General features: G+C 46.0%; 1 protein-coding gene across 2 annotated transcripts in view; it reads left to right on the top strand.

Annotated features, from left to right (window-relative positions):
• Positions 1–9,407, top strand: part of EFHD1 (EF-hand domain family member D1) — a 42,321-nt gene extending 32,914 nt beyond the window's left edge. For both annotated transcript variants that reach the window (XM_049614677.1, XM_049614678.1), the window contains one exon: positions 8,187–9,407. In XM_049614677.1, coding sequence (XP_049470634.1) covers positions 8,187–8,321 — 135 coding nt within the window. In that variant the 3' untranslated portion in view covers positions 8,322–9,407. The remainder of the gene's footprint in view (positions 1–8,186) is intronic.
• The last annotated feature ends 10,695 nt before the right edge of the window (positions 9,408–20,102 follow it).

The raw sequence follows: 20,102 nt of genomic DNA, 5'->3' as shown, positions 1-20,102 counted from the left end.
CTTCATGACTTCACGTTGATTCAGCCAGCTCTGGCAAGGCCCAGCACATTAAGTTCTGAAAATACAGCTCCTTTACAAGGAGGTCGTAGACAAAGCTTGTGCCCTCCCCAGGACACACAGTCTAGTGAGGAAAACAAACTCTCAGCCTTGAGAGAGAGAGAATAGAGAAGAGGGATAGGTTACTTCTGGAGGGATGGGTCCTCTCCATTTCATCACCTGAGCCAATACTTGATGATCTTTTGTGATACCTTGGGCAGGGGCCTAAGATTGAGACCCAAGTTTAGCACGACAGTCTTCAACCCAGTCCTGTAGCACAGCATACCAAATGCTCTTACTAAAGTCTGCACAGGGAGCCTGGGTGACTCAGTTGGTTAAGTGTCCAACTTCGGCTCAGGTCATGATCTCGTGGTTCGTGAGTTCGAGCCCCGCGTCGGGCTCTGTGCTGACAGCTCGGAGCCTGGAGCCTGCCTCGGATTCTGTGTCTCTCTTTCTCTCTACCCTTCCCCCCCCTCAAAAAAAAAATAAACATCAAAAAAAAAAATAAACATCCAAAAAAATAATAATTTATCTGTTCAGGACATTCTCAGACACCTTTGGTAAGAGTACAGATCATCCCAGCTTATTGGAGAGCAGTTCGGGGCTAAGTTTTATTTTTGAGACAGAGAGAGAGAGACAGAGCATGAGAGGGAGAGGGGCAGAGAGAGAGGGAGACACAGAATCTGAAGCAGGTTCCAGGCTCCAAGGTGTTACCACAGAGCCCCACGCGGGGCTCGAACTCATGAAACATGAGATCGTGATGTGAGGTGAAGTCAAGATCCAGAAACTTAACTGACTGAGCCATCCAGGTGCCCCAAAACATTATGTTTGAAACTCAGTTTTGATGGGAGCCTGGGGCCTGCCTCAGATTCTGTGTGTGTCTTTCTCTTTGCCCCTCCCCTGCCCGCTCTCGCTCTCTCTCTCTCTCTCGCTCTCTCTCGCTCTCTCTCTCAAAAAAAAAACATTGGGGCACCTGGGTGGCTCAGTTGGTTAAGCGTTCAACTTCACCTTAGGTCATGATCTCACAATTCGTGGGTTCGAGCCCCGCGTCGGGCTCTGTGCTGACAGCTCGGAGCCTAGAACCTGCTTCGGATTCTGTGTCTCCCTCTCTCTCTGCCCCTCCCCTGCTCATGGTCTGTCTCTGTCTCTCTCTCTCTCTCAAAAATAAATAAACATTGGGGCGCCTGGGTGGCGCAGTCGGTTAAGCGTCCGACTTCAGCCAGGTCACGATCTCACGGTCCGTGAGTTCGAGCCCCGCGTCAGGCTCTGGGCTGACGGCTCGGAGCCTGGAGCCTGTTTCCGATTCTGTGTCTCCCTCTCTCTCTGCCCCTCCCCCGTTCATGCTCTGTCTCTCTCTGTCTCAAAAATAAATAAAAAACGTTGAAAAAAAAAAATTAAAAAAAAAATAAATAAATAAACATTAAAATTAAAAAAAAAACAATAACATTAAAAAGTTTTTAAAATGAAACTCAATTTTATTAAATATTCAATACAACCTGGGTAATTACATACCAAAGTACTGGTAATAGTTATGTCTGAGGGACTTATTTTTTAGTTTTGGAATGTTTTATAATGCGCGTGCATTATTTTTATAAGTAGCAGAAAAGATTAGAAGCATAACAACATAAGTTTTTGAACTTGTTGTATGGCTGCCTCCTCAACCCAGACTCAAAGGTGGAGTAGGGGTGTTATCTTTGTAATTACAGAGCCTGGCACATAATCGCCTTCAATAAACGTTTGCATGAATGACGAATGTAGGGAATCATCTCTCAGATCTCGGAGAGGGCCATAAAGGAGCTGACATTTGCGACAGATGTTCAGAGAAGAATGGGGATTCACCTTGTAATCAAGGAAGGGAGGGCGTTCCTGCCGTGGGAACAGCAAAAGCAAAGGCTCCGAGGCACGGAGGGTAAAGAGTACTTGGAGGCTGGCCCCCGTCCACACCGGATGACGTTGCACAGGGAGCTCTGGTCTCCCCTGAAGGTCAGGCCTTCCCCGCCTGCTAGCCACCGGAATTACCTGCACACCAGCTTCTCAGGCCCCACCCACACCTACCTGAGATTTTCCAGGGCACAGCCCAGGAAGTGTGGAGCGGGAAGAGCTCAGCAGGTGTTTGCAATCCACAGCCAGGCTTGGGAAGTGCGGTTGCAGGCGCTGGGGGCCCTCAGGGGGCCTGGACATGACCTGGCGCTGGGGATGGGCTTCTCTGAGGAGGAGCTGGAGTCAGGGAGGCTTCCACAGATGTCTGGAGAACTACTGTGGGCCCATCCCACAGGGTAGTGACAGTGGGGCTGGGCTGGAGGTGGTAACGAATCCCAAACTAAGTAGCATTCTCAGTGTTTATGACCGCTTGCTTGGAGGTGGATGGTAAAATGCCACAAGGTTTGTGGAGCTGTGCAGAGAGGGCTGGATGATGTTTAAAAAAATCAAGACAGGGACACCAACGCCCCCCCCCCCCCCCCCCCCCCCGCCAACAATGGGAATGGTTTGAGGACAGGGATGGTGTGGCCTTTCATCTGAAGGGCACAATGCTAGTTGCAAATGGTTTCATTCATGTCATGCTGTATAGAACTTGGCCACTCCTGGCTGCATGGGAGAATACAAAATGGCTTTCTTCCTAGAGATCTGTGCCCAACTGTAATTCTGCTACTAGGGAGGATGGGGACACTCGATACTGAGGGTCGTGGAATAATCTCTTCCACACCTGTCCCTTGCTGAACCGAGCACAGGAAGGGCTGGAATAACATTACTCTGATTGGGCTCTGTCCTGGAGCCCGTGGGTAGGGTCGGCCTCCCCAGACCCTCGGGTCATGCGCCAGGGGAACGTCTCAGAGGAAGAAGGGAGGGAGTGAATGCTTCACGGACACCAGACTACAAAGACCACAGGAGCCACCTTCACAAGATTCGAGTAGCAACTCAAGAATTCGAGTTGAGTGACTAATGGTAGAACATAATGGTGACTGGGTTGTGGGGAAGCAAGGAATTGGAGATACAAGGAAACCATGGAGAAAATGCTATTGTGGAGGACAAGACGAGATGAAGTCAGATGAGGCCAGAGAGGGGGTCTTGGGTCTGGCGAGTGGGTCAGTGGAGATTTTTGAGAGACCGGCTTCCCCGTGGAGGGCATTTGGCACTAGGGTGAGAGGTGAGTGGTCACTGGGAAGAAAGAGCTGTGATGGTTTACTTTTCTGCCTAGATGGCTGGCCGAAGAGGCCTGGACAAAATGGGGATGGTAGCTTGGGATCAGGAAAGGACTTTTGTTTGTTTGTTTTTAACCTAGAGAAGACAGATGCCGGTATTTTTAGGTCACGGGGAAGTGGTCCACAGAGAAGGAAACATGAAGACACAGAGTGGGGTGATAGGCAAGACAGGACTCCATGAAATCGAGGGAAAAGGTCGAATTTTATAGTGCAGAACAAGAACCCGGAGTGAGAGAATTGCCAGGGCCCCCTCCCGCCTGGCCTGGCCAGCAGTGGTGAGCAGGCGGTCTCAGGTTCTTGTCTTCTCCACTGCCCCCACAGACACTCTGGAGGGAGGTGGTGGCATCCCACCCTGTGGAGCAGGACCTTGAGGCTTAGACGGTGGTTCGTTGGTAAATGTTTAACAACTGGCTCTTTGAACAAAGTGTGCATATGCATGTATGCATAAGTTTATTATAAATTTAAATGTTTTAAGGGATACGTAGCACACAATTTATAAATAATAAAGTATGCATTTCTTCTGTTGCAAATTCCACACAGTCCATTGATTCTCTAAGAACGGCTCATGGATTTTTGCTGGGCTCTGTATCTGTCACTAGCCTATGGTTGCAACTGACGGCAGAATCTAGTTCCGATGTGAATGTTGGTTGATATTGTGTTTAAGTTGACTTAAAAGAAAAAGTAGGGGCGCCTGGGTGGCTCGGTCGGTTGAGCGTCCAACTTTGGCTCGGGTCATGATCTCACGGTCCGTGAGTTCAAGCCCTGCGTCGGGCTCTGTGCGGACAGCTCAGAGCCTGGAGCCTGTTTCAGATTCTGTGTCTCCCTCTCTCTCTGCCCCTCCCCTGTTCATGCTCTGTCTCTCTCTGTCTCAAAAATAAATAAATGTTAAAAAAAAAAAAAAAGAAAAAGTAAAGGGAGGGGCACCTGGGTGACTCAGTTGGTTAAGTGTCTGACTTCTCGAGGTTCATGAGTTTCAGGCCTATGTTGGGCTCCACATTGGCAGTGCAGAGCCTGCTTGGGATTCTCTGTGTGTCTCTCTCTGCCCCTCCCCCACTCACACTCTTACTCTCTCTCTCAAAAATAAACATTAAAAAAAGAAAAAAGGGTGCCTGGGTGGCTCAGTGGGTCGTGATCTCATGGTTCGTGGGTTCAGGCCCCGCGTTGGGCTCTGTGTCAGATTCTGGTCTCCCTCTCTCTGCCCTTCCCCTGCTCACAGGCACGCGCGCGCTCTCTCTCTCTCTCTCTCTCTCTCAGAAATAAATAAACATTAAAAAGATATATTAAAAAAAAAGTAAAGGGACATATGTCAGAACTTCATTCATTCTTCAGTGAGCAACTTCCCTTGCTGAATTCGATAATAGTTTTTCAAATATTGGAAGAATATTCCCTGAATTTCTTTGGAGCTATTCATAATGCAAAAGCTACAGACACTATACATTTTTCAGCTTAATCTGCATCTTTAACATCTCCCAACACTTTCTTAGGAAAAGGTAGTCAGTGAAACAATAAATCAAGGCCTAGTTTGTAGCATTTGTTGGTTTCCAAGGTGTAAAACCCCCACCACTTGCTTTCAAGCTTCCAACAAGATGTTGCTAAATGTGGATTTGGGAAGATTCACAGCAGATTATCATATAGGATTTCTACCTTAGAGATATAACGGAAACAGATAATCTCCAAAGCACAGATAGAGTAAAATATATAGCAAGGTAAATCAGGAAGCAATGACTTTTTAGTACATACTACTTTTGCTTCTAATATAATTTAATTATAGATTTATATAATTTACCTTCTAATATTTAACAGCCAGCTCATAAAATTCCTGAATAAAATAAGACAACAAGGAAAAAAAGATAAAGGTGAGGAAGAGAGGGGTTCAGGCTAGACAAGGGGATCTGGGGTCCAAATTTGCAACCTGAGTCAGGGGGTAGAGGGTCATAAGAGTCAGCATGAGTTGGGCCCTGCTCCAGGCAATTGAATATGTCTTCTGGTGATTCTGATGTAGGGAGCTGGAGGGGAGAACTCAGCAGGGCCTCACATGCCTAAGAAATACCTGGGGGCGGTGGGGGGTGGGGGGCTGGGGGAGGAGAAATATCTGTGAAATTTGGAAAACATAATTTCCTAGTCCCTACCCCTAGGGATTCTGATCCGGAAAGAGTAAAAAATCATCATTTTTCAGAGGTGTCCTATGTTCAGACATGGACCCTGTGCAGTGCAGGAAGAATTTAGGAAAGGGACATTATAATTTTTTCATTGAGACGTGAGAACCTGCATTTTGCTACACAGGATGTAATGGATTAACAACCAGAATGGACTGAATAAAGAGCCTGGTAGGAGGTGGTAAATCTTAGCCTTAACATGGCAGAGAAGTGACTGAGTGAACCAGAGAGTAGACAAAGAGCCACCCAAATGTGGACGCTTATGACGGGGAAAAGGAGAAATGGAGTTTTCTCCATTTCTGGACCCAGGAACTCCAGAAATGGGTTTCTCCATGATGGACCCAGGAACATGCTAGTTAAAAATTGTGAGAGGTTTGACACCTCAATTTAAAATCATTTAAACGCTACAGGAAAGGTAATGCTTTTCTATAAATTTGACAGAAGAAAGAAATGTGATGAATTGTAAAGACATTTAGAGGGTTAACTCCAAACTCCCCACAAACAGTTAAGTGCTGGGGAATTTAGGGATTAATTCTTCAATGTTCTACATTTTTTTTTTTCAATGTCACAAACTAGTTCAAACATATTGGAAAAGATTATATCACATTCGTTCTGTGAAGCTGGCATGATTCTGATAACAATCGGATAAAAACACATCAAAAAAATTGTATCAATCTAATGAATATAGCTGTAGGAATCTTAAAACATTTGAAATTTATGTTCAGACTGCAGGGATAATTTTAAAGATCTCATGGGGCGCCTGGGTGGCCCCCTCGGTTAAGTGTCCAACTCTTGGTTTCAGCTCAGGTCGTGATCTCACGGTTCATGAGATCCAGCCCTGTGTCAGACTCCCTGCCGACAGTGAGGAGCCTGCTTGGGATTCTCTCTCTCTGTCCCTCTCTCTCTGCCCCTCCTGTGTGCACTCTCTCAAAATAAATAAACTTTAAATAAATAAATAAATAAATAGATAGATAAATAGATAAATGTCTCATAGGTATCAAATATGAAAAATGTGATCCCTTCAGTGAGACATCTCAGAACATTTGGTGAAGTTTAATATTCATAATAAGACATTTAAAAATATGAAAACAATGTGCTTAGTCAACATAATGAAGGAATACTTTCCTCATAAATACCAAGGTTTTCTAAAGCGGTAATATTAAATAATGTAGTGCGGGTGCAGGAATAAACAGGTCAGTGGAATGGGAGAGAAAATAGTAAAAACAGATCCCCTTCATGTGGGAATTTAGTACATGAACAAGATAACTTTCCAGTCAGTGGAAAAATAATGGGCTTTTCAATAAAAGGTGTTGAGACAATTGGCTCTCCACTTAGGAAAATGAAGTAAAGTCATTTAAATGATATATATTCCTTCACTAAAATACAGTGTAAGTGACTTTAAGAGCTGAATGGGAAAATAAAACCAGGAAAGTATGAGAGGAAAATGGTTTTAGAGCCCTGGGGTATAGGAGACCTTACACATGACATAATATGGGGTGGCTCAAAGGTTGAGCGTGCAACTCCAGCTCAGGTCACGATCTCACTGTTCATGGGTTCGAGTCCCACATCGGGCTCTGCACTGACAGCATGGATCCTGCTTTGGATTCTCTGTCTCTCTCCCTCTCTTTGTGTCTCTTCCCCGCTCGTGCCCTCTTTCTCTCTCAAAAATAAATAAACACCAAAAGAGAGAGAGAGAGACAAAAGCCAGAATGGAAGTGGTTGGAAATTCTGATGACATCAAAATTTAAAGATTCACCTGGCCCAAGATACCTTGAAGTTAACAGACAATCAAAAGACTAAGAGTAACCAAAAAATATATAACAAGGGACTACGCCTAAATTATATAAACAATGGCAAAGTGAAAAACCCCAGTGAAATGGGTAATTTACCAAAGAGGAAATAAAAGAAGGTGCCAGGGTGTTTTTTTGTGTTTTTTTTTTTTTTTTGGTGTGTGTGTGTGTGTGTGTGTGTGTGTGTGTGTGTGTGTGTGTGTGTTTTGCCTATCAGGTTGGCAAACAGGAAAAAGGTTACTGATAAACGTTGGGGACGTTGTGGGGAAATGAGAACTCACATTCCATGATGGTGGGGGTGTAAATTCGAACAGCTACTTTGGAGAGCAATTTGGCAATCTTTATTAAAATAGCGTGCACACCCAGTGTGTTTGGGACTTTTACCAAACTGATGAGACACTGAGGGGGTTGAAAAAAGGAATCAGTTCTAGAAGAGATGATTTTCAGATGGATTTATCTGATACGGTATTATTAAAGATCAACTAGGCTTAAAAGAAATGGCACCAAATCCCATTCACAACATCAAACAACACCGTGTAATATTTGGAAGTAAATTCAGAATGATGGATCTACTGTAAAGGTACTCCTTTGCCACAGGCAGACTGAAGCGATTGCAGTCAGCATCCCAGCAAGGAGTTCATTTTGGTTTTGTCTTTGTTTTGTCCCCGTCGAACAAAGCAATATTATTGTGAAATTAAGGGTCGAAAGTAGAAGTGGGTAGTAGGCTAGGCGGGGATGTTAGAGAGTATCCTGGAAAAGAAGTAGAAAGAGCAACCTAGCAGCGTAGAACACGGCGGCAAATAAAGAGATCGTATCCTCGCTGTAGTTTAAACAGACTTGTGAAGAGGAGTGTTGGTTCTCAGGGGGCGAGGGGGTCCTGCCCTGCGGCAGGACCAGGTTCCCCTGTCACCTGGCTCCAGCCAACGGAGTTCTGTCGGATGGGTTGTTCCAAGTTTCTCCTCCCCTCCCTCAGTCTGTGGTTTGCTTTTGCTCTTCGTCCGCAGGTCCAAGCTTTGTCCTGTGCCAGTAAGTTTGAAGCCGAGCTAAAAGCCGAGCAAGACGAGCGGAAGCAGGAGGAGGAGAAGAGGAGACTCCGCCAGGCAGCCTTCCGGGAGCTCAAAGCTGCTTTCAGCACATAGTCAGGCAACCTTGACCTCCATCCACACAGTGCCTCACAGAAGCCCCCCAAGAGAGCTGGCTGGGCATCTTCCCCCCCAACCGGCCTCCACACCCACCACTCGATGCAAACTCCTTAGCCTCATGGAGTGGCAGGGGGTGGCTCTCATCCCTGGGTGGGAGCCCCTCCCAAGTGTCCTGGGATGACACTGGGATGATGCTCCCCGGTGCTTCTCCTTCCTGCCCTCTTTCCTCTGTAGCCAGATCGTGCCTCTCCTCAGCAACTTGCACTTTTTCCTTGTCCCTGCAGGTTTCTGATGTTAATGTTGCCCCTTCTCCCAGGGAATTCACCTCTCCCCTTCTCCACACCTCTCCCCTTGGGGGTCCCCCTCCTCTTGGTTTCCTGTTCAACTTCCCTGCTTTCATTGTGAGCCTGATTCTGCCCGTTGCTTTGGTGTCTTCTGTGCTTTGATGACAGCGAGGTTTAAGGCAAGCCAGGCTGGACCAGTGCCTGCCCCCTCTGCAGCGGGGGTGCATGCTGCTGAGACGGCAAAATAGGGGACAGGTAGGAAGTCCCGTTCCTTCCTCTCACCTTTCTCCTGTCCGCTTAGCATTCCGCCTCCCCCAACCGCCCTCTTCTCCCCTTCATTCTTGTCCTCTCATTTCCTCCTACTCTTAAATACCCTGCTACTTACCTGCAAGAATGAGAGAATAATCAGAAGTGATATTAATGCATAGAAGAATCCCTATTAATTCCTACTATGCAAATAAATTACCGTGGACCCCTACATTCCCAAGTGACAAATCCAGAGCCTTCCAAAATCCCAAAAGTCGTGACCGTCTTCATCTGGCCAGTTTCCAACTTTTGCCCCAAGATGTTGAGGTGAAGCTGTTCTTACCCCCAGCACAAATTTTTATATGTTGGTTGTTCTTGGGATTGCTCACAAATACCAGGGGGTTGTTGTATTTTTTTTTTTTTTAAAGAATTCCTAACATTGTATTTATTACTTCTCTTTTGTAACTGCTGTCTTTACAAGGGGAACATCTGCATTTCTACTTCACAGCTGCCTCTTTTTTCCAATAAACCGTGCAAGTGGACTTTGCCGTCACATCAATGTGCTTCTAGTCTTCTTTCAAGTGGGGGAGAGAGGAGAGTGTTTTTTCAGGAGCCACATCCAGCCCCGGCTCCTGTCGGACATCGCCCCCCCCCCAGAAGTAGAGTCAGAAGTGTTATCTAAGATGATGGCCTTACTGGGGGGCATGCTGAACACTGAGGGTGTCAGTAGCTCTTCCCCTTTCCCTTCCCTGAGGGTTCTTTCAGCCGCAGGTAAAATGTGTCCTTAATTTCTCTTGCTTCCTAGACCCCTTGAAACTCTGAGGAGAGCCAGTGACCCCTCCCTCCTTCTCATGTGGATTCTCAGGCACTTGGGGACCGGAGTAAGGACCTCAGTCCTAAGGGAACACCCACTGCTCCCCAGGGAGGATCATTTCCGTTTCGCACAAACCTAAGACCTACAATTCTCGGGCATCGTTTTTCCAGGTAGGGTCACCCTCCAACTGCCCCGCCAGAGGAAGTGGCCGAGAAAAAGGGGTGGAGACACTCTTACCGTACAATCCAGGAAGCGTGCTTCTTGGCATTTTCTCATACAAGCTGAGGACCTTCATGTACACAAAAAACCTGCATATGAATGTTTATAGCAGCTATTTGATAATTACCAAAACTTGGGAGCAACCGAGATATTTTTTTAAGATTTTATTTGGAAGTATCTCTCTACCCAATGTGGGGCTCAAACCTATAAACCCGAGATCAAGAGTCGCATGCCTCACCGACTGAGCCAGCCAAGCGCCCCTCAAGATTTTTCAATAGGTGAATGAATAAACTGGTGCATCTATACACTGGAATACTAATTCAGCAATGGAAAGAAGTATGAGTGATGAAAACTGAGCTGCCCGGGTGCCTGGGTGGCTCAGTCGGTTGAGCGTCTGACTTCGGCTCAGGTCCTGATCTCCCAGTTCGTGAGTTTGAGCCCCACGTCCCGCTCTGTGCTGACAGCTCTGAGCCTGGAGCCTGCTTTGGATTGTGTCTCCCTCTCTCTCTGCCCCTACCCCCCACCCCCCACCTCAAATAAATAAACATTTAAAAAAATAAAAAAGAAATGAGCTGTCAAGTCATAAAAAGACACGGAGGAACCTTAAATACATATTGCTAAGGGAAAGAAGCCAATCTGGAAAGGTTTCACACCGTTTAATTCCAACTATGACATCTGGAAAAGGCAAAACTCCGAGACGGTGAAGTAAAAAGTCAGGGGTTGAGAGGAAGAGAGGGAAGGATGAGTAGGGGGGTTTAGAGCAGTGAAACTTACTCTGTGTGATTCTATAGTGGTCATTATACGTTTGCCAAGACATACAGAATGTACAACACTAAGAGCATACCCTAATGTAAACCTGGACTTCAGTTAATAATAAGGTATTGATATGGGTACATAGGTTGTAACAAACGTAGCATGCTAATGCCAGATGTTAGAAACAGGGGGAAGGGGCAGGCGTCAGGGAGAGAGGGATACGGAGACTCTGTACTTTCTGCTAAGTTAGTCTGCAAATCTAAAACTACTAAGAAAAATAAAGTCTAGGGGTTCCTGATTGTCTCAGTCGGTTAAGCATCTGACTTCGGCTCAGGTCGTGATCTCACCATTGTGAGTTCGAGCCCCGTTTTGTGTGAGCCCTGTTTCTCTCTCCTCTCTCCCTCTCTCTGCCCCTTGTGGGATTCTCTTTCTTTCTCCCTCTCCCTCTCTCTGCCTCTTAGTTGTGCCCTCTCCCTCAAAAAAAAGGAAGTCTATGGGGGCACCTGGGTGGCTCAGTCGGTTGAGCATCCGACTTCAGCTCAGGTCAGGATCTCACAGTCTGTGAGTTCGAGCCCCGTGTCGGGCTCTGTGCTGACAGCTCAGAGCCTGGAGCCTGCTTCGGATTCTGTGTCTCCCTCTCTCTGCCCCTTCCCCGCTCATGCTTTGTCTCTGTCTCTCAAAAATGAATAAATGTTAAAAAAAAAATTTTTTTTTTTAAAAAGAAGGTCTATGAGCAAAAAGGAAAAAAAGAAGGAATGGAGACAACAGTGTAATTACTTCAAACATTCACTTGCCTCTGGACAACCAAGCCCATGCAAGAGCTAAACACTCATGATTACGAATGATAGGAAATGTAACACAGAAGGGCTTAAGACAAAAAAGGACAAATATTGGGTCATGTAACTAGAGACCAGGGAAAGGACTTCTTTGCTTCTTTTTTTTTTTCTTTTAATGTTTATTTTTGAGGGAGAGACACAGAGTGCAAATGGGGGAGGGGCAGAAAGAGAGGGAGACTCAGAATCTGAAGCAGGCTCCAGGCTCTGAGCTGTCAGCATGGAGCCCGACACGGGGTGAGAACCCACAAACTGGGAGATCAGGACCTGAGCCGAAGTTGGACGCTTAGCCGACTGAGCCACCCAGGAGCCCCTGCCTCTTGATCACAGAGTCCTATAGATGTTGTTCCCTTCATGCCTCTCACCCACAGCTCCCATCATCCCCCTCTGTGGCCGTGGACTTCATTGGTTCTTTCTGGCTCTCTACAGTGGCCTCCTGACTCGTTTCTCTGCCCTCACTTTGCCCTGATTGTCCACCTGCAGCTAGAATAACATTTGTTCCTAACATCTCTTCAGCATTTCGGGATCTAGTCCCTGCTCACCTCTCCTGTCCCCTGCCTTGCTCGCCCCTCCTCCCTCCCCTCTCTTCCTTCCAAACTGTGCTCCAGGTATAGGTGATAACCTGCTGGTTCCTAGAAAGCTCCTGAGGGCTTTGCACATGCGGTTTCCTCCACCTGGAACTCCCTCCCTCCCTTCCCTGCCAAAAGACTTCTCATTGTTGATGACTCAGCTCAGAGATTATCTTCAGAAAGCTTTCTTGATGCCCCCAGGTGAGGTGAGGTGCTCCCTCTCAGGGTTTCACTGCATTATGCAGTATCCTTCTCTTGTCTTTCTCCTCCTCTGGACAAGGCACGGTTTGAAGGGCAGGAACTCTGCCTTACCCACTGCTGTGGTCCTAGCATGCAGCTCAGCCAGCGACAGGCTCCCCTGTGGATTTGTTTCACAAGAACAAGCCGGGTTTGTTGCACCAGAGATGGGTAAGAGAGGACCTCTGTCACCAACAGGTGACTTCTAGGCACCCTGACCTGGAAGCCTGGCCTGAGGGAACAGCTCTGAAAGTGAGGATAGCGGAGATTATAGGGACATTCTTCTCACTGGAAAAGTGATAAGTCAGGGTGCCAAAGGCCTTAGTTTGAGCAGCAGGGAAATAAACCAACAGCCGACCTTCTGCCTCTGCCCTGGAGGCTGTGTGATGAAATGGGATTTGGAGTCAGATAGAAGGTAGTAGCTGAGCCTCACTGATCCTGTTTCCTCACCTGTCAAGTAAAGATGATGATTGGGGCGCCTGGGTGGCTCAGTTGGTTGAGTGTCCCCCTTCGCCTAGGGTCACGATCTCTCCCGGTTTGTGAGTCCGAGCCCCATGTCGGGCTCTGTGCTGACAGCTCAGAGCCTGGAGCCTGCTTCCGATTCTGTGTCTCCCTCGCTCTCTGCCCCTCCCCCTCTCGCACTCTGCCTCTCTTTCTCTCAAAAATAAATAAACAGTAAAAACAAAAAAGATGACGATCGTCTACCTGGCTGACTCTGTGCTCAGCACTTACTAGTGCTCATGACATAACTGTTTCCCTCTCTATCTTCCACCTTGCGCGATGACCCCAATTCCATCTCCTCCTGAGCCCTGGGTCTCCGAAGTCACAGGCAAAGGATCCCAGGCCAGGGTGGCCCAGAAATGCTCAGTTCTGTCTTCTACCTTGACCCCAGGCACGGGCGCCTACTTTCTCACTTCTCTCTTCTTTTGAGGCTCCCAACCCAACCAGCCCAGGGGCATTCCTGCCAGGGTGCCTGCTCACCTGCCACGCGCCCTGCAACTGCCACTTGCTGAGCCCTTCCGGCTGGATCTCGTGACCCAACACCTGTGGCCTTGTCCCCACTCACATTTCTCCCTGCTGACCCTGCCTGTCCACCAGGCCAGATTCTGGCCACATCCCTGCCCACAGGGCTGACTTACAAGAACAGTGGTTCCATGGGGCGCCCGGGTGGCTCAGTCGGTTAAGCGTCCGACTGCAGTTCAGGTCATGACCTCGCAGTTTGTGGGTTCGAGCCCTGCGTTGGGCTCTATGCTGACAGTTCCGAGCCCAGAGCCTGGACCCTGCTTCAGATTCTCTCTCTCTCTCAAAAATGAAAAAAACATTTAAAAAAATTAAAAAAAAGAAGAGGGGTTCCATAGCCACCCTCTGGGTCCTGTGCTGGTGGGAGCCCCTGTGGGGCAACTTGGGTTCCACAACTTAGGGAACTGCTCAGGATGGACCTTATCAGGGGTCAGTTTCCCCTCCCCTGCCTTCTTTCTGAAATGTTTGGCACTCTGCCATGTGGTATTGGTGGGAGTGCGCCTTGCTCTTGCCTTTTTGAAGGGCAATTTGGTAAACTGTTAAAATGTAAAATTGTACCTGTATTATTTATTTTTGCTTTAACGAATCATCCCATCACTTAGCGGCTTAAAACAATAGTTAACATTTATTATCTCACATGGATTCTGAGGGTCAGGAATTCAGAGGCAGTTTAGTTGGGTGGTTCTAGCCCAGGGTATCTCATGAGGCTGCAGAATGTCAATTGGGATTGCACTCAGATGCTCAACCAACTGAGCCACCCAGGTGCCCCCTTTTTTTAATTCTTTGTTTTTCTTTCTGTTTATTTATTTACTTATTTAGAGAGAGAGGGAGAGGGAGCAGGGGAGGGGTAGAGAGAGAGGGAGACACACATTTGGAAGCAGGCTCCAGGCTCCGAGCTGTCAGTACAGAGCCCGACACGGGGCTCAAACTCACAAACCGTGAGATTGTGACCTGAGCTGTAGTCACATACTTAGCCCACTGAGCCACCCAGGCGCCCCTAAGCAGGCCTGATTTAAGCAGAAGAGATGCTGATTGAAAGTCACTGAGATGCTCACATGATCACTAGCAGGGCTAGGGGATGAGGCTGAGAAAAGAAACCAGCTGGAGGCCAGGTGGCTGAGACTAGCGTTAAAAACCCATCATGAGAACCAGGCAGGCATGTGCCTCTGCCCTAGCTGACCAGAACTTTGGGGTGTCCCGTTTTCTTCGGGTTCTTAATCCAAATCCAGAGTCTGAGGCCGAGCCCAGTCATATGCCCACATGTTGAGGGTAGGAAGGGTTAGTTTGTCTTCTGTAAAAGAGGCAGGCTCTGCCTCTCCCTAAGATGTTTGTTTCTCCCAAACATGGGAAAGCATTGCAGATGCAGAATAGTTGTGAACGAGTGGCGGATGTCCATTGCAGAGACCTCATGAATTTGATCCAGGCATTTTACTTCTGAGAATTTACCCTATAGGAAAACATAAGTGCGAACCAGGTTATATTTAGAGGGATACTCATTACTGCATTGCTTGTTAATAGCAAAAATACTGGAAACAGGCTATCAGCAGGGAATCGATCAAGTATATTACGGTTCAAAGACGTAAATGAAGGCTGCTAAGCAATCACTTAAAGAATGCGGAGGACAGCAAGACATTGTTTCTTGGGAAAAGGTCAGGGGTAGAGCAGCATACATAGTAATTCTGAGGTGTTTTGTTTGTTTTACGTGAGAGATGCAAAATCATGGCTCTGCCCATGTAGACTGAGGTGCAAGAGGTCAGAGACCAAGCGGATTTGGGGGCAACCATTGTATCCCCAGCACTTCGTGGTGCTGAAGGTGAGGATGTGCATCATGCTTGTTTATGCGTATGGCATTTTGGGGAAAACCATACAAGAAACTGTCAACAGTGCGTTACCTGAGTGGGGGAGAACCCGAGCGTCCTGGGTAGGTCTTGGAGGGGGATTTAAATTTTTTCCTTCATATGTTTTTGCATTCTAAAAATTTAAACACCATAAACGTGTATTACTTTACTACTATTTTTTAAAAGTGTTTCTTTATTTTTGAGGGAGAGAACACAAGATGGGGAGGGGCAGAGAGGGAGGGAGAGGATCTGGAGTGGTCTCTGCACCAACAGCACAGAGCCCCAAGTGGGGCTCGAATTCACAAACTGTGAGATCATGACCTGAGCCAAAGTCAGACGCTTAACTGACTGAGCCGCCTAGGCAACCCGCTTTACTACTATTTTTAACAACAATTAATAAAAAAGAGAGGGGAGGTCTGACCACCATGAAAATGAGAAGGGACATACACGTGGGAACCATTTGGGATAGCTGCAGTATAAAATCCTAAATGTGCAAAAGACTCAGGAGAGGGACCCGTGGCTGCCTCAGTCAGTAGAACATGTGACTCTTGATCTCAGGGTTGTAAGTTCGAGCCCCATGTCGGGTATAGAGATTACTTAAAAATAAAATCTTTGGGGTGCCTGGGTAGCTCAGTTGGTTGAGTGTCTGACTTTTGGTTTCCACTTAGATCATGATCTTGTCATGGTTTTGTGAGTTCAAGCCCTGCATCGGGTTCTGTGCTGACAGTTCAGAGCCTGCTTGGGAATCTCTCTCTTCCTCTCTCTCTGCCCCTCCCCCATTCACGCTGTCTCTGTCTCTCTCAAAATAAATAAATAAATAAACTTAAAAGAAAAAAAGGAAAAAAAGAATAAAATCTTTAAGGGCGTCTGGGTGGCTCTCAGTCAGTTAAATGACCAATTCTTGATTTCAGCTCAGGTCATGATCTCAACGTTGTGAGATGGAGACCTGTATCGGGCCCCATGCTAAGTGTGGAGCCTGTTTGAGATTTTCTCTCTCCCCCTCTCTCTGCCCCTCCTCTGTGCTTCTCTCTCTCTCTCTCTCTCAAAATAAATAAAGAGGGGTATCTGGGTGGGTCAGTTGGTTAAGCATCCCATCCCACTTTTGGTTTCAGCTCAGGTCATGATCTTACAGTTCATGATTTTGAGCCCCTTGTCGGGTTTTATGCTGACAGTGGGAAGCCTGCTTGAGATTCTCTGTCTCTCTTTCTCTGTCCCTCTCCCGCTCACGCACTCTCTCCCAAAATAAATAAGTAAACATTAAAAAGAAAAAGAACAAAATAATTAAATAAACTTTAAAAAATTAAATCTAAAAAAAAAGAACCCAGGAGAAAAATAAAAATTTGGGACCCACTGTAGGACATTTATGTACAAGAATACATTTGTTAAATTCCAAGATAGTTTTTTATGATTTAATTTTCTTGGTATACATCTGAAGGTTAGAAATGAGAATAGAATTTAAAATATGCAAGTACTTTTATAATAAAAAATGTTTTCAAACATAAAAATGGATCTGTTTCCATAGTTATCATCTGAGCAGCCTTTCCTTGATGGCTTTGCTCAGCTCTCTGGCTCGGTATCTTCCCCCACTCTCTTACTTGTGTTTTCTCTTTGGTTTTCAGTTGTGTAGGCTACACTTTTAGTTAGGGTCCCATCTAACGAAGAGGGTCCCTCTTCACTAACAAATCCATGTGCCCTTTTCATCTGCTTTCAAGCTTCTACCTCCTTCCTTAAAAAATAAAAATTTTTTTAATGTTTATTTATTTTTGACAGAGCATGAGTGGGGGAGGGGCAGAGGGAGAGGGAGACACAGAATCCCAAGCAGGCCCAATGCAGAGTTTGCAAAGCACAGAGCCCAATGCAGGGTTTGAACCCATGAGCTCTGAGATCATAACCTCAGCCAAAGTCGGCCATTTAACCGACTAAGCCACCCAGGCGTCCCATGCCGCCTTCCTTCCTTGTCACCTACTCTTGCCTAACCCTCTGTTCTTCCTGCTCTGTACACAATTCCAGTCACCAATTCAACGGCAGGCTCCCCAGCCCCAGACTCCTTGGCAATTCTGTAGATTTGGAATTGCCAATCAATTTCTTCCTGCCTCTGTTCTGAGACTGGCTCCTGCTTCTAACCTGGTCCTATCTGTCGCTTGTCTCTGCCTGACAACCATGCGTTTTCTTCCCAAGAGCCTACCTTCATACTTTCCCCTTCTGCAATTGCTGGGTGTGGGTGATTCTCCACGATTTCAAAGATCTTCTTTGTATGGATGATTCTCAGATCTGTAGCTCAGACCCCCAAAATTTTAGCTGGGGCTGTTGCTGGAGGCAGCTACATGGGCCTCTCCCTGCAGTCTGGGTTTCCTCACAGAATGGCGGCCTCAGAGCCCTTGCATTTACCATCAGGCAGCTCTTGCTTCAAAAGAGACTGTTTTAGCAAATAAGGTGGAAGCTCTATAACCCTTGCATTGGAAATCACTTCTTTCACTTCTGCCATGTTCTATCAGTTACAAGGGCCCCAGGGAAGGGGAATTAGTCTCTACCTCTACGGAAAGGGTGGTGGCAAGGATTGTTTCTGGCTAAACTCCTTAATCCCTCCTCCCCCACTGTGATCTATTATTATCAACTTCTCTGTTTCTATCAATGATACAATAAAGGTGAAACTTTGTTATTATCCCTCCCTAGAGTAGGCATCAGTCTACTGTTGTAACTTTAAAACGACTATTTAATGAAACATTTGGAGACACTGAAGGCACCCCTCCTGAGAAGGAGATGATCAAGAATTGATTAGATATTTACTTAGTTTCTACCCTGTGACAGGACAATGCCAGCTGCTGAGGGTGCAAAGTCAAATACTTCTTTCTTCCTCCTTTTCCTCCTCCTTCTCTTCTCTTAGATTTGGTTCCTGCTCTCTGGAAGCCTACACTTTGGAGCTAAAAATGTGGCTAAGGCACTCTGAAAAACAGTTTCACAATTTCTGATAAAGTTAAAAACACCACATAGCCACCAATCCCACTTTGAGGTATTTACCCAAGTGAAATTAAAACCTGTATTCACACAAATAACTGCTTGTGAATATTCATAATAGCTTTATTAATAATATCCCCAAACTGGAAAGAATCCAAATGTCCCTCAGTTGGGGAATGGATAAGCAAATACATACAATTAAATACTACTCATGAATGAGAGAAGAAGAAGGAGAAGAAGAGGAGGACGAGGAGGAGGAAGAAGGGGAAGGGAGGGGGAGGAGAGGGCAAGAGGAGGGGAAGGAGGAGAAGGAGAAGGAAGTATTTAAACATGCAACGGTATATGGACAAATTTCAAGTACATTATACTAAGTGAAAGAAGCCAGCTGCAAAAGGTTCCATACTCTATGGTTTTATTTATATGATGTTATAAGACAAAACTATAAGGACAGAAAACATAACAGTTGTTTCAGGGGCCAAGAGTGGAGGTTAGTGCTAACTACAAAGGGTTGTTGAGAGAACTCTAGTGCATAATGGGACTATTTTGTACTTTAATTTTAGTGGTATTGAACACACCTGTGTATGCATTTGTCAAAAGTTGCAGAATGACCGCTAAAAATGCTAAATTTTAATATATATTAATTATACCTTAATTATATATATTTAAATTATATAGTCTCTAGATCAATTACATACATTATCTATATTATCTCTCTATAAAATTACAGGTGCAGATGACACAGCTCAGAGAGGCAGTTAGGGACATGGGCTCAGCAGTCAGTCAGCCTGGGCTACAAAGTCCTGGCTGAGATTAGGAGAAAGTAAGCAGATCTTTCAGGTGCCTGGTTGGTTTTCTTAGTGCTTCAAAGTGCTCTCACCAGGATTACGAGAGAGAATGAAAGTGAAGCACTTAATGAAGTGGTTAGCATATAACAAACATAGTATTACCTTTTTTCTTAAAAATAACAGTTCAAGGGATAAGATCTTTGGTCTAAGGGAGGAGATTAAAAAAAGCTTCACAGAGGCACTAACATATGATTAGGCTTTTAAAGATGAGCAGGAGTTACACAGGTTGGCAGAAGTGGGGTAAGTGTTGGGAATGACATTGTAACAAGAGGGAACAGAATGGGCAAAGGCTAAAACAGAGTGGCATATTTGAGGACCCTCAAACATAGGCATATCCGGAACAATAAATTCAGGGGAAAGAGGAGGGGGAGGGGGACAATGCGGATTATAAAGGGTCTAGAGTTCAACAGCATGGAATTGTGAAGGGCCCATTTGAGGTTTTGCATGTTTGCTTTGTTTTGTTTTCAAGCCCAACAAGGGGCTTGAAATCACAACTCTGAGATCAAGACCTGAGCTGAAATCAAGAGTTGGGTGCTAAACCAACGGAGCCACCCACACGCCCCTGAGTTTCTGCATTTCTAACAAGCTTCCAAGTGATGCTGTTGTTGCTGGTTCATTGACCACACTTTGAGCAGCAAGGACATAAAGATCAAGGCAATAAAGTATTGCAGAAAATAGGGAGTGGTCAATCGTATTGAAGATGGAAAAGCACTAAATCAAGATTGGGACTGAAAAACTCCACTTACCAACCTGTAGGTTGAGGTGTCTAAGGACAAGCATTAGGTGGATGAGTCAGAATAGAAGCCACATTGGAGTGGTTGACAATTGCTTGCTTGCCAGGTATGGAAATTGGGAAAGTGAGTATAAACAACTCTTATGTGCAGTTTGGCCTTGAAACAGAGAGGTAGGGAGGTGGAATTGTAGTTTTTACCATTAACTTTTGAGATGGAAGACATTCAAGTATTTTATTTTTTACTTTTTTAAAAAATACTTATTAATTTTTGAGAGAGAGCCAGCATGAGTGGGGGAGAGGCAGAGAGAGGGAGATACAGAATCTAAAGCAGGCTCCAGGCTCTGAGCTGTCAGCACAGAGCTGGATGCCGGGCTAACTCTTGGACCCCAAGATCAAGATCATGACGAGCCAAACTCGAACACTCAGGTGCCT

This window comes from Panthera uncia (assembly GCF_023721935.1).
Source record: "Panthera uncia isolate 11264 chromosome C1 unlocalized genomic scaffold, Puncia_PCG_1.0 HiC_scaffold_3, whole genome shotgun sequence".
NCBI lineage: Eukaryota > Metazoa > Chordata > Mammalia > Carnivora > Felidae > Panthera > Panthera uncia.
The sequence above is the reverse complement of the archived record's forward strand: the minus strand, read 5'-3'. Positions and strand labels throughout refer to the sequence as shown.